Source organism: Phascolarctos cinereus, unplaced genomic scaffold (assembly GCF_003287225.1).
Source record: "Phascolarctos cinereus isolate Bilbo 61053 unplaced genomic scaffold, phaCin_HiC Scaffold_8;HRSCAF=390, whole genome shotgun sequence".
Taxonomy (NCBI): Eukaryota; Metazoa; Chordata; class Mammalia; order Diprotodontia; family Phascolarctidae; genus Phascolarctos; species Phascolarctos cinereus.
Window position 1 is genome coordinate 44,635,057 of NW_027556291.1, and position 14,790 is coordinate 44,649,846.

The 14,790-nt window shown below is 41.4% G+C and overlaps 1 protein-coding gene across 4 annotated transcripts in view; it reads left to right on the top strand.

Moving 5' to 3' along the window:
- MBNL3 (muscleblind like splicing regulator 3) overlaps positions 1 to 14,156 on the top strand; it is a 163,156-nt gene extending 149,000 nt beyond the window's left edge. For 3 of the 4 annotated variants that reach the window (XM_020969802.2, XM_020969803.2, XM_020969807.2), the window contains 3 exons: positions 1,750 to 1,844; positions 2,761 to 2,835; positions 5,028 to 14,156. In XM_020969802.2, coding sequence (XP_020825461.1) covers positions 1,750 to 1,844; positions 2,761 to 2,817 — 152 coding nt within the window. In that variant the 3' untranslated portion in view covers positions 2,818 to 2,835; positions 5,028 to 14,156. The remainder of the gene's footprint in view (positions 1 to 1,749; positions 1,845 to 2,760; positions 2,836 to 5,027) is intronic. The other variant, XR_002321241.2, reaches the window with a different exon arrangement.
- The last annotated feature ends 634 nt before the right edge of the window (positions 14,157 to 14,790 follow it).

The following is a 14,790-nucleotide window of genomic DNA, read 5'->3' on the forward strand; positions in this document are numbered from 1 at the left end:
TAGAAATAGACAAGTCCCCCTCATAATAAAATCACAGCCCCAAAAAGCAGCTACCCTGGACCCAGTGGTCATCACGGGTATTTTCCTGCCCCCTTGATCTTTCCTCCCTCCCCCAACTCCCTCAGCCCTAAGGGGAATTCTCAGAAGCTGGGCAGTACACCTTCCATCCCTCGTGAAAAGCAGGAGTAATATATGGACAGGCTGCTTAGCCCAGCGGTTAGGGCAAAGTAGTTTTCCTATTGGCTTCCAACAGCCTGCCTGACAGCCCATGAAGGAATAAGGGACCAAGTCATAGCTACAAAACCAGAAGGGGAGCCATAGGCAAACAAACCCAGGATAGCAGTAACAACTGCCACCATGGCAGGGTTTGAGCCCTCCGGCTACTGTGTTTGGTGGGGGAGGGAGTGGTGCTTTTCTTCCAGGCGTTCCTAATTGCTGTTGCTGCTAGGTAAAGTGTTCTGTGCACCTGATTAGAAGCCCAGACCTCTGAGTATTTGTAAAGTGTGTCTGTACCTTTTACACTTTTTGGTTGTTCCATCTAGAAAGTTTCCCCACACTTTATACTTTAAGTGCTCTGCATTGGAATGCAATCTGCATGTTTCAGTGGGGTTGCTGTCCACCTAACTGCTGCATTCTTAAGGTGAAATCCCCAAATGGGGATGTTTTTAGGGTCCCTTAGTAGAACAGAGAGCTCCAGCATTTCCAGAAATGACTATTAGAGACACATATTTGGCTTTTGTGAAATAGCCCAGTTTGATACCCCCACCCCCACACTGTTCACTTCCATGGTTGACTCACACATCTTGCTGAGTTTCCTAGCTGGAACCCAGATAAATCATCAGATACACATTCTTGCCAGTCACAGGTAACCCCCGGGTCATTTCCACAAATGAGTTAAACCCTGAAAAAAAAAAAAAAAGGAAGACCTTCCTATAGCCAGGAGAGACGACACATTGAAAGGGATATTGTTGCAGCTGGTAGCCGTGTTAGCTGGGGGGGTCGTAGCTGTAACATGTACCATGAGGACAATGTTTTGTCAGATATTTGCTATGAAAGTCCACTGTGTATATGAATCATAATTCGAGCCAAATTTTCCAAGGAGGCTATAGTGGGCGCACCTGTAAAAACATGCACACAAATCCCTGCCCTCTGCTCATCGACCCCATACCCACCAACCCAACTGCTCTCTTGTGTCTGCAAACTAGGTAAGTACCCACACACCTAACTGGCCCTCTGCACATGCAGAGCAAGATATTGTACCCATCCGCGCCCATGTCTGCACACAGCCTACAGAACTACCTCCCCACTTGCCAGGCAGCAGCCAAGCTAAGAAGCCCTTGAAGTATGTGACTTGATTAACCCTTTGCCCAAATGCTGGGTAGTCAGTGATGGCAGATCCTCATTTTTACAGGTGAAACCCCTGTACCCACTTTTGAAAATTTGGCTCTTCCCAGTGTATTACACCTTTGTTTTGCTTATAAATGTACTAAGTGTTGAGAATGTTTTAGTTTTCCTTAATGATAATTGTAATGGGCTTTTCCCCTTTTTTCTCTTTTTAATTTTTTTCCCCTTCAATGCTGTCTTGCTTTGCACTGTGAATTGCATGGCGCGCCCTGGTGTATCCTTCATGACGATGTCACATGGCTTGTTGCTGTGATACCTGCCACGCCCCCAATCCACCACATGTTGTCATGGTTACATAAATGCTCCACCTTCCTGTATGTCGCTTCCATGGTTCCCTCCTGAAAGTGCCCATGATGCACGGTGCTACGCCCACCACTGTGTCCGCAGCAACAACACCTGCCACCAGCGTCCCCTTCGCTGCAACAGCTACAGCTAATCAGGTTTGGCCCTTTCAATAGATTTCTTTGACGTGTTCACAGCTAGATGCCTACAATGTATTATCTGGGCCGAGTATATTCTTTGGGGATTGGTGAAAGGGTATCGATGTCCCACTTTTCATGGGTTTCTAGAGATTGCATTCAACATGTATCCAGAGTACCCTGCGTGCTTTGCTGCTGCTGCGGAGATGAATCCGCGCATGTCGTAATGTGGCAACTCTTTCTGAGATGCTGCTCACAACATTGGAGCATGAGGGTTGCCACCACACCAGTCCTGAAATGTATATCCCATAGCTTTCAGGAATACAGAACTGCTTCCCGTTATGACCTTGACCACAGCTTCTCCTCTATAGGCCAGGGTAGGGTGATACCCCGCGTTTTGAGTTAATGTGTTGGAAGTTTCACCGAGTGGCATCTCACCATGACCTTTCTGAACCCCCAGAAAGATGATTTTGTCGTGAGGATTCCTCAGTGATGGCCAAGCACATTCCCTCCGAAGTGGATATTAGAAATGCCTTGGTTGTCTGCAGGGGTCTCCTTTGTTTTGAGTAGTCCCAGAGATAATCATCACCTACCAATGGCAAGCCTTGGATGGCTGTGGTCCAAGAGAGGAACCTGTAATGAGTATGGCTGCTCGTGGCTCACTACCATGGCCGCCATGATTCCAGACTGAAAGTTAGCTGGCATGGCTGTTGGGATTGCATCTTAATTATAATGTTCAGAGCATTCATTAAGGACAAAACCATGTTCTAATCAGGGCTTTGTCCAGATGAACCAATACAGTAAATGTTTAATTTTGCCCCCAAATTGTGCTTTGAGTGGATTTGATTTATTTGTTGGCTATGCCCAAGCAGTAAAGATAGTAACCAGAATGATCTCAAGGAACGATTTTAATTTGCATTCTTTTTCACCACTCTAGATATCCCAGTTATCAGTAGATGAACTGAGTAGCAGCATGTTTGTTTCACAGATGTAAACGTAACGAATAGAAACAGTAAGTTTCTTTACATATTCCTATAATCAATAACAATTTTTAGAGGTGACATATTGTGTCTAGGTAATTGCATTTGCTAAATTCTTTGCTAACCCTTCATGAATAGATATTTGTTTACAACTTCCAGCATGCTTTCAGTAATCTCAAGTTTCCCAGCTGAAATAAATGGTGAAGACAAAATATGCAATTAATTTGTTGAGTAATGCCAGCCAGGGACTGCATGTTTCCCAGTGAGCTGGCAAGTCTGGAAATGTATTTTGAATGAAAGAGATTTTTAGCTCTTCTCATCTCCAGCAGGACCATTTTGATTGGGGGAAAAGCTAACAAGTTTTTTAACTGGAACTCGAATCCTGAAAAATCACGTTTTTATTGCTGCATTGTGTGAAGTGCAACAAAGTTGGTTTTGTGACCGGATTCTGAATGACCAAGATGATTACCTTAGAAGTTGCAAACAATGTGCTTCTCCCACCACACTGTAGAAGCTGTTGCTTTCAGTGTGACTCCATCAAAATTACTTCCCAGTCCCGCTAGCTGTGAATGATGCAGTTTTATCATTAATCATTTTCTTCTTAAGTCATATTTCTCCTTCACCTTCAATACCATCCTGTCATAGAGAGAGTACTGAGTTTGGAGTCAGAGGACCTGGATTCAAATCGAGCCTCTGTCACCTATTATCCATGTGATCTTAGACAAAGCATTTCCCCTCTGACCTTTTGGCCTCCTCATCTGTAAAAATCAGGGATTTGGACAAGAGCCCTTCTATCTCTAAAATCCTGTGATCTCATGGCCCTTTTTTCAAGTCCAGAATGCAGAAAAAAAGCCTAGAACAAGTGCTATCTGCAGCCACTGGCTATCAAAGGTTTCCCAAATGTCATAAGATCATAGACCAAGAACAGGAAGGAACTTTATTTGACAGATGAGAAACTGATGCCCAGAGAGTCGATCATTCAAGAACTCTTATTAATCACTCGTTCTGTGCCAGGCGCCGTGCTAAGCACTGGGGATGTGAATGAAGAAAGGCAAAAATGGTCCCTTCCCTCAAGGAGCTCACACTTTAATGGGGGAGATAATATGCAAACAACTGTCACCTTTTCCAAAAAAGAAGCTGAGCCATATTGACTTGCCCAGGATCACCCAGCCAGTGAGTGTCTCGAGCCCAGGTCTTCTTGACTCTTAAAGTCCAGCTCTCTCTCTACTATGTCATGCTGCCTCACATCTGCTTATAGGTGTTCACGTGGGTTGCATGCTTCAAACATAGAACCATAGACAATAGTAAAGCTGGAAGGCACCTTAGAGGTCATCTGGTCCAACTCCGTCACTTGTCAGATGAGCCCAGAGAGGGTAAGGGCCTCTCTCACAAGGTCACACAGTAAGTTAGTGGCAGAACTGGGCCCAGAGCCACGCTCTCATCCCTCCCCAACCAATTCCCTTTCCACTCCTGCCCAGTGCCTCTTCTTGAATTGTTAATGAAATATGCACTAGAATAGCTAGTTCTTTTGTCATGGTTCTCAAGATGCTTCAACAGAATGTTGTTTGTTCTCAGTATATACCAAGAGATGAGAATTTCTTCAAAAGGAAAAAAATTGTCATTCATATTATATGATTTGCCAAGGTTTTACACTCATATCCCGATACCGATATATCCTGCTACATGACTCCAGAACAGTGAGATTTTTAAAAAAAATTTTTTTAATCACTGTTTGAATGTTTCTAAAAATCTAGAAATACAGTATCATATAGACAAAACATCTGGATGTTAGAAGTCAGGGGCTGGTCATCTGAATGGCTTTCATTGTGTAGACACAGCCTTTAAAGAGCTGAGGACCATGCTGCTAACTTTGTCATAGATTCCAAACATTCACAGAACTGGAAGGAGACCTTCAAATAAATGGCAAAACATGAAGTTCCTTTTCTTATCGGGCCCTGTCCTTGGTGCTGAGGATCCAAAGCTGAAACCCACCACATGTCTTGCCCTCAAGGAGCTTGAAATCTGAGAACCTTAGGGGTCACTTAGTCCAAGCTCCTTATTGTACAGAGGAGAAAAGTAAAACCCAAAGAGGGGAAGGATCTTGCCTAGGAACACCTGGCTCATAACTCACGACTAATTAGTTGCAGAGGCAAGGCTAGGACACCTGTCTCCTGACTTCCCAGTTGGTTAACCCTTTGATCTCTCGTTCTCTTTTTTCTTCCAGTGAAAATTCTGAACAGCAAAATCCTGGAGTATCAGAACCTCTCCTTGGGACGCTGCACATGGTCTTTCTGTACGTTTTTCCATTTCTCCTCTCTTACCATCTCTACAGTAAGCCTGTTGCAGCATACATGTTAACCAAAAACAAAACAAAACAAAAATATCATAAAAATTTTTTAAGCCCCCCCCCAAAAGTGAAATACCAGATTTATGGGAATGTAAAAAAATTTTTGAAAAAAGCGCGCTCTATAGAAAAGATTAGCAAACAGTGCTCTTGTATAAGATACAGACATAGACAAACTAGAATCAACTTTTGTAACATGTTTCTTTAACACACGTAATCTTTTTTTTTTCCGAGTACCATCACGATACGTGCGAATGCACATTGAACTGTTGTATATTATCAGTGGATAAATGTTCGTCTTTTAAAAGTGTTATCTTGAGGTTTTGTTTACATCATAGTCTAATTGAGTTGTTTTAAGGTGTATCAAATATACGCAATATCATTTCCCATTAATGTTACGTCTTAAGTTTCCACATAATATAGTTCTTTGGTGTGGTTCATTTTTTACACTAAAAATGTTATGGTGGGAAACAGGGATGATGGGCTTGAAAACCACGACATGAGAATGTTGCTCTATCTTTAATCTGTGGGCTGGTTCTGTAGGCTTACAGGGCAGCCTTCTTGAAAGGTTTCTCTTTTGAGGACATCTTGATTGTGCATGCAGTCCCTTACCAGTTGCACATGCAAACGTGGCATGTCAACGTGTGCTTGTTTCCCCTTTACATGAAGCTGTGCCCCATGGACAGGCAGAAACCCCTCGGCTGGCTCCTCAAATGTTCAAACAAAAATGAAATTAGACTTTGCCTCCATGACCAATTTCTCAGCATCACAAATAAAAGTCATACAAAGGGACCATTACCATTTCTTGGTGGATCTCGGATCCCAGCCCCCTTTTCCCCCCATGGGAATCTCCAAATCTGAGCCATTTCAACATCTTCAGCCAAGAAATTGGTCCCTGGAGGTTTAAAGGTACATTAATTAGTGAAACTTAGGGGCAGCCTAGAGGGAAGAGCATGTTCATATATTGGTGGGGATATGTATCCAGCCCCAGAAGCTTTTTCCTAAGTAAGGCGTAATCTGGAAAAGCCAGCATAGGTGAGAGTGAAAGCTGGTTCCAAATGTGACCTTTTCTCCTTAAACGGACACAGCTCCAGAGTTAATGGTCGTAAAGTAGCCACAGCGGGGAGGGGAGGGAATGATATTAGAGAAGCTGACTTGAGGAACTCTTTCTGTGGAGCCCAAGAAGAAACACAGGCCATTTCTGTGAGCTTCTGCCCACAGGAAGTTTCTGTCTCAATCCATTTCACCCGTGAAGCAACAGTAGCTGAGATGTCGTGAGCACCTGTGATTTCCATTGACCATATTTTCAAACTTCTGGGTCTCCCAGGCCCTCACCAAGCCTTTTTTGTTTGTTTGTTTGTTTGTTTATGTGTTTGTTTGTTTGGTGGAAACTTGGAATCTATAGACTCTTAGACATTTTGCTGCCCCTTTTGATCAGACCCCACCGAGCTGAGATAAATTCAGTTGTCCATGCTCATAGAATTTACAACCAAGGAAAAGGTTTACTTGATTACAGAAATAGAACCAATAGGAAACATTTGGCATTTTCCCATCAATTTGCAGATAATGATTTTCTAATCACTTGTCAGTTTGTCCTTTCGTCAGGGAGGATAAAAAACAGGCATCGTTTCTGGCATATACAATTGGGGCAATATATATTTTATGACTTGCTGACCCATAGGGAACAGCAGGAGACTAAGAAAGGGAGAGCTGAGGGGTGGGGAGAATATTTGAATCCTACAAAAATGTGAGAGATGGAAAGGGCTTTCAGAAAACATCTAGCTGAGCGCCCTTCCTCCCTCCCTTTTGCTGATGAAGAAACTGAGGCTTCAAGTGGGGACAGTGACTTTGCCCCGGTTAGTAATGGAGCTGGGCCTAGACCCTGGCTTTCTTTCATGCCTCAGAGAAACAACACTCTTCCAGAGATGTGATCCCCCCCAAAAATGCTCCCAAGGGAGCATTTCTTTTGCCAGTGGGTGAGGATCCCAAAGCAGAGGATTAGGCCTGTAATGAACAAAAAGCCTTATAGGTCCTAATCTCTAGCCCAAGAAGTAGGCTGCAAACCAGACTGTCAGTTCATTTCTCATTTGATTTTTTTCACTGGTGTCGGCCGGCCTAACATCCCGGAACAGTATTGCCTGAGATTAGTGATCTAACAGGCATCTTTTAACCACTGAATTTCTGTTTCCCGTGGTCTTAACATTGTTAGTGGAAAAAAAAAAAGTGATGTGTATTTCCTGTAAGTGATTCTTTGTGTATCAAAATGGGTTTTGCACAACCTGCGTGCCAGTGCCTCAATCAAAAGCAAACCTGATCACATTCAGCCAGAAAAGGATGTACTGCTAATGACCATGGCTTTCTTCGCTAAAGGAGGTTGGAATTCTGTCTGTGCTCAATGGAGTTTTGTATATCTTGTCCCTTTGACGTTAAGCCTCCAATTTTCTTTAAGTTCAACAGCTGGCATTGATGTGCATAGAATGTAAACCTAGATCGCAGCTGTTTTCATGTTACATTTAAAGCACTGAAGAAAAAGAGCTAGAAAAGGATTTTAGCAAAGACGTTCAGTAAGGGATGTCCAGTGTAGGGTAATCTTAGTGCGCGCCATGACAGTTTCCCCCCCCCTCCCCCAATTGCCAGCAAATCCCATGCTAATTTGTGAGCGAGTGCAAGGGAAGAAGGCTTGAAGTATTCACCAAATTCCAAACAAACCTTGGCAAAAAGCAAAACATAACATAACCTGCCATTAAAACTCGCTTGTGCAATGATTTTTTTTTTACTGGAATTTTCTTTGTTTGAAAAGAAAAGCAAAACAAGTCGTCTGACTCTAAATTTCCTAAGCAAAAGCAAAGCCTATTACAAAGTCACCAAGCTAATTAGTGACTCTAAACAAGTGTAAGATTTAGATTTCATCCTTTATTTGACAAGAATTGTATGTAAAATTTAAAACATTATAATTTTAGTGACATTTTATAAGCTTCCCATTTTTCGTGCACCTATATTTTTATTTATCCAAAGTTAGTTTTGGTCCACTTTTCTCAGCCTAATGCAAAAATGTGCAAAAACAGGGAAACTTAGGTAAAATGGGTCATGCAGAGGGAAAAAGAAAGCTGAGACTGAGTGTTTGCAAGGTTGTTAGTAATTTCAGTTCAGAAAACTGCTGCACGACCAGAACAGAGACAAAATATTTTAAGAAGAGGGACTGAAGGAAAATGGATGCTGAAAACAGTGATAATTCTTAGGTTCAAATACAGTATTTCCTTTTACAATTGGCACATGATTCCGCAATCAGCAGTGACACTTAATTTCTCATTCCTTGACAAGGTTTTCAACACTGTCACTGATGATTGTGCAGTAAATCATTTTGTTCCCCCACTTCATCCATTTCAGAACATGCTCAAGCACTTAGATCTCACCATAAGTGTCGTCTTGCTCTGTGTAGGCTGTGGCTTCCCAATGGCCACAGCCTGGGCTTATCAGCTCACCACTTGGTGGGGGGCTGGGGGAGAGCCAGGCTTCTTCCTAAAATGCCCTTCCCCCTTCCTCCTCCTGCCATCAGCAGAAGCAGAATAACATAAATCTTTATGATTTGAAGCCATTCTCAGCTCCACAGCCAATTAACATAATGCTCTTTTAATTGGGCACTGTTTCACATTACATTTTATCAAGTAAAGAGAGAGGGTCCCACGTACCCCCTGGGAGCACAGCTTTGACTGGGCTCTTCCCCACCAAGAGCTCAGTTGGGATGGCTTGGATCGGGTCAGAGGCAGTCACAGAGTCCCGATTCATTCCTCTAAAGTGTAGACTTTGATACATCATCATACACAGGATGATTAAGAAGCTAGAGTCCTCATTTTCCCCCTTTATCTCTTGTACATTTTACGTGCATTGAAACCAGATTAAAAAACAACAACAACAACAACAACAAGGTGAAATTGATGAGGAAAATCTCAAAGCCCATTCTCATCAAATGGACTTTTGTCTGACAGTGATCTGATTTTACCATATGCCTGTTAAAGGCCTTAGAATATACTGTATGTTAAAGACTGTAATAACTTTCTAAAAATATATAGTCAGTAACCTAATCCAAATGTAAATATAGGTACAAAATGTTGTTTCTAGGCACCAGCTTCTTAGTTCTTAGTGCATCATCATGTAATTAATTTTATTTTATTTTCTGCTAGCTTTTAATGTATTCCTTATTTTTGCTTCTTGAGCTCTTTAGCCAATGGATGAATTTAATTTTGAAGGAGAATTAGAGCAAGGTTAAGATGTTACTCCACAAACTCACCTCATGTAGTTCTGTTCTAACCCGTGAACCCCTGTGGCTTATACAGTTCATAAAGAGTCTGTCCAGTTTACAGGTTCAGAACCAAGTTAGCTTTGTACACAACTCCTACAATGACGGATTCATTCTTAACTAGTTCTCTCAAGTTCTTGACAACAAAACTACAACATGGCTACCTTCGTAGACATTATTTGTAAGGTTTTTCACATGTAAATTTCAAATGAAGTAAAACAGTATGAGTTCATCCAAGGTGCCCTTCCATACTGTCAGAGAAAGATGAGATTGAATATTTGAAAAATCCCAAAGCCCCATGTGAAAGCTGAATGGGTGACTCCATTGTCACCTTTTCGGTCCAGAAGTTTACAACATATGGCTTTAGAGTCAGGTTTTATAGCTTGTAGAGATTGTCGTGTGGAAAGGGTTATTCCACAGTATTTTCACTCTCCAGACACAACCCACCCCGCTGCCTTTTATTTACAGCACCGCCTCGGCCGGCCGCCGGTCTCTGCTTCATTTCATGTCTCTCTCTTCTCTCCGCTGTGTGTCAAGTCACAACAGTCTGATTTCATTTCTGTAGCTCTGCCTGCCAACGTTCTGTTGTCTGAGATTCCATACTTACTTTCATGAGTATATTAGAGGCAAAAATCAGGGCTTAATGAATTAAACATATGAATATGTTAATGTTAATTTATATTTGCAAAGCTGTACATACAAAAAAATATTGTGGAATGACCCTTTAACAGTGTTGAAGCTACCAATATGCTGCAGTTAAACTGATTCAGTTAGTGTGCGAATGAATGTGTGAGACACACCTTTTTTGCACTTATGTACATAGTCCACGAAAGAAATCCTTGGAGCTTATTTTGAATATAAAAAATCTGTAATAACACAGAAAAAGTTTGTAAAAGAGATAGCTATTACTGAGGCTTTGAAAAGAAGGACATTTTTGCTACAACCCTTAATCAGAAAGCATGCCATTTTCGCTTTGCTTCTTGACTGCATTCTCATTTGCCATAGCGTACCACACAGCAGATTACTCACAGGTCAACTTCAACTTGCAGCACTGAAGATGGAGAACAGTTCTTAGTCCGTTAGCAAAATCATTAGCACAGATTTTAATTGCATTCATATGTCAACCCTCTTTTGAATCGTGGACTATGTAGATACTGATAGGTTTCTGAATCATGCTTTTTTCCTTTCCCTTGGATGCCGCCATTAACTGTGGAGAATACTATACGTTAGGAGACACACAGCCCTCATTCAGATCAGCCCCAATCCCCAGTCTTCTGTCATGGATGGCCATCAATACAATACATGTCTTCAATTCACAGTTTAATTAGAGCATTTCTTCAGCACCCATTCCACGTCAGGCACTGTACTCAGTGCTAGAGATACAAAGACAAAGTGGAACCACCCTAGCCCTCAAGGAACTTACGTTCCACTTGGGCAGAGGGACAACTTGTACACATATGAGTCAATACAGATTTGATACAAAATACATAGAAAGTGACAGGGGGGAACTGACAACTGAGGGTGTCAGGAAAAGCTGTGTATAGGAAGCTTTGTATGTCGCCCAGTTGGAAATGAAATCATTTAGAGACAACCCCTCATCCCTGACTTTAGTCTCTGACTTTAGTCTTCTGGCCACACAAAACAGAATTGGGAAATACAGATAAAAGAATTGAAGGACTTTTCAAAAGGCTCTTTGGCCAGACTTGTCTAGGGGGGTGGTTTTGCATTGACCCCATTTCTCCAGCCACAACTTCCCTTCAGCTCTTAGGGAGCCCTGCTTGCATGATCCCTACTTGGCAGGGACCAGCTCTGAGCAGGCTTCATTGGACCACGCCAGCCATGCTATGTTAGACCTAACTGGACAGCAGAGGAACAGCCATGGGCCTAGGTGGCAGGTTAGCTGGGCTGAGATGTTAAAAAGACTGAATTAGGTTCCCCTAAGTCTCTTCTGGCTCCTACGTCAACTGTCGGAAGCCCCTCTACCTAGTAAGCTGAGCTGACGATGGCATGTAGGGATGGGAGGTTAATATTCAGTACCTCAACTGTTGGCCTCAATTTTCCTCTATCTTCAAGGGACATAGCTCCTGCCCTGGGCTTGGGGAGGTCATCTGGAGCTGGTGTGTCTTACAATTGCTTTGACAGTGTTAGTATCAGATCACCACAAACCCTGAAAAAGAAGCCACAGCCTATAAACAGCCCATCCCAGGAACGATTATCAGAACAAAACAAAAAAAACCAGTTCCAGTTGGCTAGAAATGTTGCATTCTTCATTATTAATTTTTTTTTTTACTGTTATACCTCTCTACCATAATCATTTGAATCAGCCACATAACAAATCAAGGAAATTAAGGCCTACACATTTTAAGTTAACTAGTTAAGCTAAGTAAGTTAAGACATTTTAAGTTAACTCAAACTTCATCTGCTTCCCTGGATTATCCTTACTTTCCAAATATTTAATCTCCAGAAATGTTTTTCTCCAAAAATGCTGATAAAGAACCTTTCCATCATTCCAGCTAGAAGGAACGGCTCATACTAACAGGATTGAACAGTCATAAAAAAAAAAAAGTCATCGTCCATAGAGCACCACTGGGGCTATTAACACAATGGCTGTAATTCTAAAGGGAAAGCAAGATAGATAATTAACATGACCAGCTTGATGACAGAGGCCCCCAAAATGATCTCTAGTTAAGTCCTTAAGAGGTATAGACCGAATGCCTCCATAAATTTTTCCAGCCCCACCATTTAACCTTACCTGTCCAGATTTTGAACCTTGTCTTCACTTACACTGCCTATACCTTTTGATCAGATCCCATAGTTTGGGGGGGACAAGTGGACATTTTTCAGTAGATTACATGAATGGTTCATCTTTGTGACTGCGTGAATGGCTTCAGTGTAGTTCAGATCCCTTAAGTCATGAAGAATAGTTGCTTTGTGACTTTTGTTCACTTTGAGCCATGCTGACTCTCAGTCCAATCTAAGTTAACTCCAGTCTGGTTCAATCCATTCAATCTATAGTCTCCAGTACAATCTAGTTCATGCTATGTCCAGTTAAATCCAGTCCGAGCTAACTTCAGTTCAACCCAAGTCATGCTAATTCCAATTCAATTCAATCCATGCTCGTATCAATCCAACCCATTTCATGCTAAATCTAATTAGTCCAATCTGTGCTCACTCCTCCAGTCCAACAAACATCAACTCACTTCACCTGATTCCGTTTAAAAATACCACTTTCCTGTGACTCCACAATTCCTCTCTGTCCAGAGAAAAAGACACCCTTCAGTCCTGAGAACTACATATAATTGCATCTCCACCGACTGCATCTGGGTTTTTTTTCCCTAAAATACTGTCCTCCACTCTCACCTTACCTTAAAAGCTTCAGATTTTACTAGTTGGTTTCATTTCAACCTCTGGGGAAATCTTCTGAAATTGGCCTGGGTTTTAGGTTGCTAGAGGATTTTCTAACTCTCATTGGCTGACAGAGATGAAGAATCTTTCTTTTTTTTTTTTCAAACTCTAGAATTCAATCAAAAATGTGTCCTCTCTCTGTCTCTGCTCTCTGGTTAGAGTCCATGCAGTGCCCTCATCATGGTTCATAGTGGGTTAGTGTGTGCTAAAGAGCCCAGGACTCTTGGTTTCTACTTTCATTCCTTCTCTGATATTGGCGATTTTAGAAATACCTATTTGTACTTGTTAGTGAATCATGGCTCTAAAATCATTCTTTTCATTCAAGAAACACTGCTAAAAATATTTGCTTGTGATCTGCTATGCCATGTGCTGTTTCATCAGAAATACAGATCTTTATGCTTCTGTAACAAGATAGAAAGTAACACGCCAAATTTAGGAAAAGAATAAAAAGGAAAGCCAACTTTTGGTAATGTTTTTCTCTCTCTGAATACACAACAGAAGGAATTGCAAGGTCCCAGTTCTTTATTACTGTACACAGATGTTTGATAGTGTTAGAAGCCAAATGATTTTGTTACCATGACTCTTGTGTCCTAGCAGATGAGGGGATGATAAGACCATCATTCTAATTGGATTGTAGGATTTCTCTGGTTCAGATTTGATTCTCTTTTGTGGTGGTTGTGGGTTTTTTGGGATTGGGGGCTTGCTTGTTGTTTGGGTTTGGGTTTTTTTTTTTTTAATTGTGGTTGATTGTTTTCTTGTTATCAAAATCATGAAACATGAAACCACCTATTTGCTGTCACCTGATAATGATTGCCGCTTCTTGAATTGACGTTGTCACCTAATTGTGCCGAAGCAGTTGCTGAAATCACAAGAAGACAATGTGTGCTCCAAAACTGACTGGCTTTAAATGCTAACTGAAGAGCTTGTTATCTATAGTAGCTATACTGTGTAAAGTACGCGCTTATTTGCCATAGACACTTCTGGTTAAGCATAAGGTAAAAGGAACATTAGGCAGGAAAAAAAAAAACACAAGTAAGAATTGATTAGTTTTGGGTAAAGATGCTGTTAGCCCTTTGGAACTGTAATGGATCACAGCAGTGGTCAGCAGATGAATGAGGTGTTAACTGTTCCAATAATGTTCCCTCAACTGCTATCAACAGAATGGATGCTTGGACTTCTTTTCTTTTCTGCAAAATTATATCGCTATAGTGCTTGTCTGTGCATATGTGCATAACAAAACCCATTTTAATATGTTACTTCTATATCGTGGTTTATTTTTTGACCTTTTAATAAAGTGTACAAAATTCCGGTTGTGGTTGTGGTTTTTTTCTGGTTTTAAACAATCCCCCAACTCTACAGATCAAGGAATGCTTCCTCCATAAACCTCTTCCCATTCCCTTTCATTAACCCTAATCTTTAAAAATGAGGATGTAAAAGTCAGTTGACTTAACGAAATTTGCTCCATGCCATACCTTACACAACACAGAGACAAATATACTTTGATTTAGCTAGCCCTCCAGTATTTCAAATTATGTTGAGAATGTATCCTTTTGATTTGGCTACATTTGCTCAATCCTCCTGAAGTTACTAACACCTGAAAGGCATTTTGTACGGTGGAGAAATGAAATCAGAAAAGATTTCCAGACAATGCCTGCTGGTTTCTATCGCAGCTCAGAATTTCCAAGGGCCATTCTAAGACAGCTTCTTGGCAGGCTACATTTCCCACTTATTTCTTTTTCAGCTGCATCTTCGGGGTAACAGATGAGACCCAATGTTGTTTGTGTTATTCACTTCAAGAAACCAGTAATTACATGCATCAGTGGTTTCTGACCAATAATATGGATTCCTTGAAAACATTTCCTTTCCCTTCAAACTGATTTTTTAAGTGGTGGTGTTTGTTTTTTGGTTTTTTTGTTTGTTTGGTTTTGGGGGGTTTTTTTG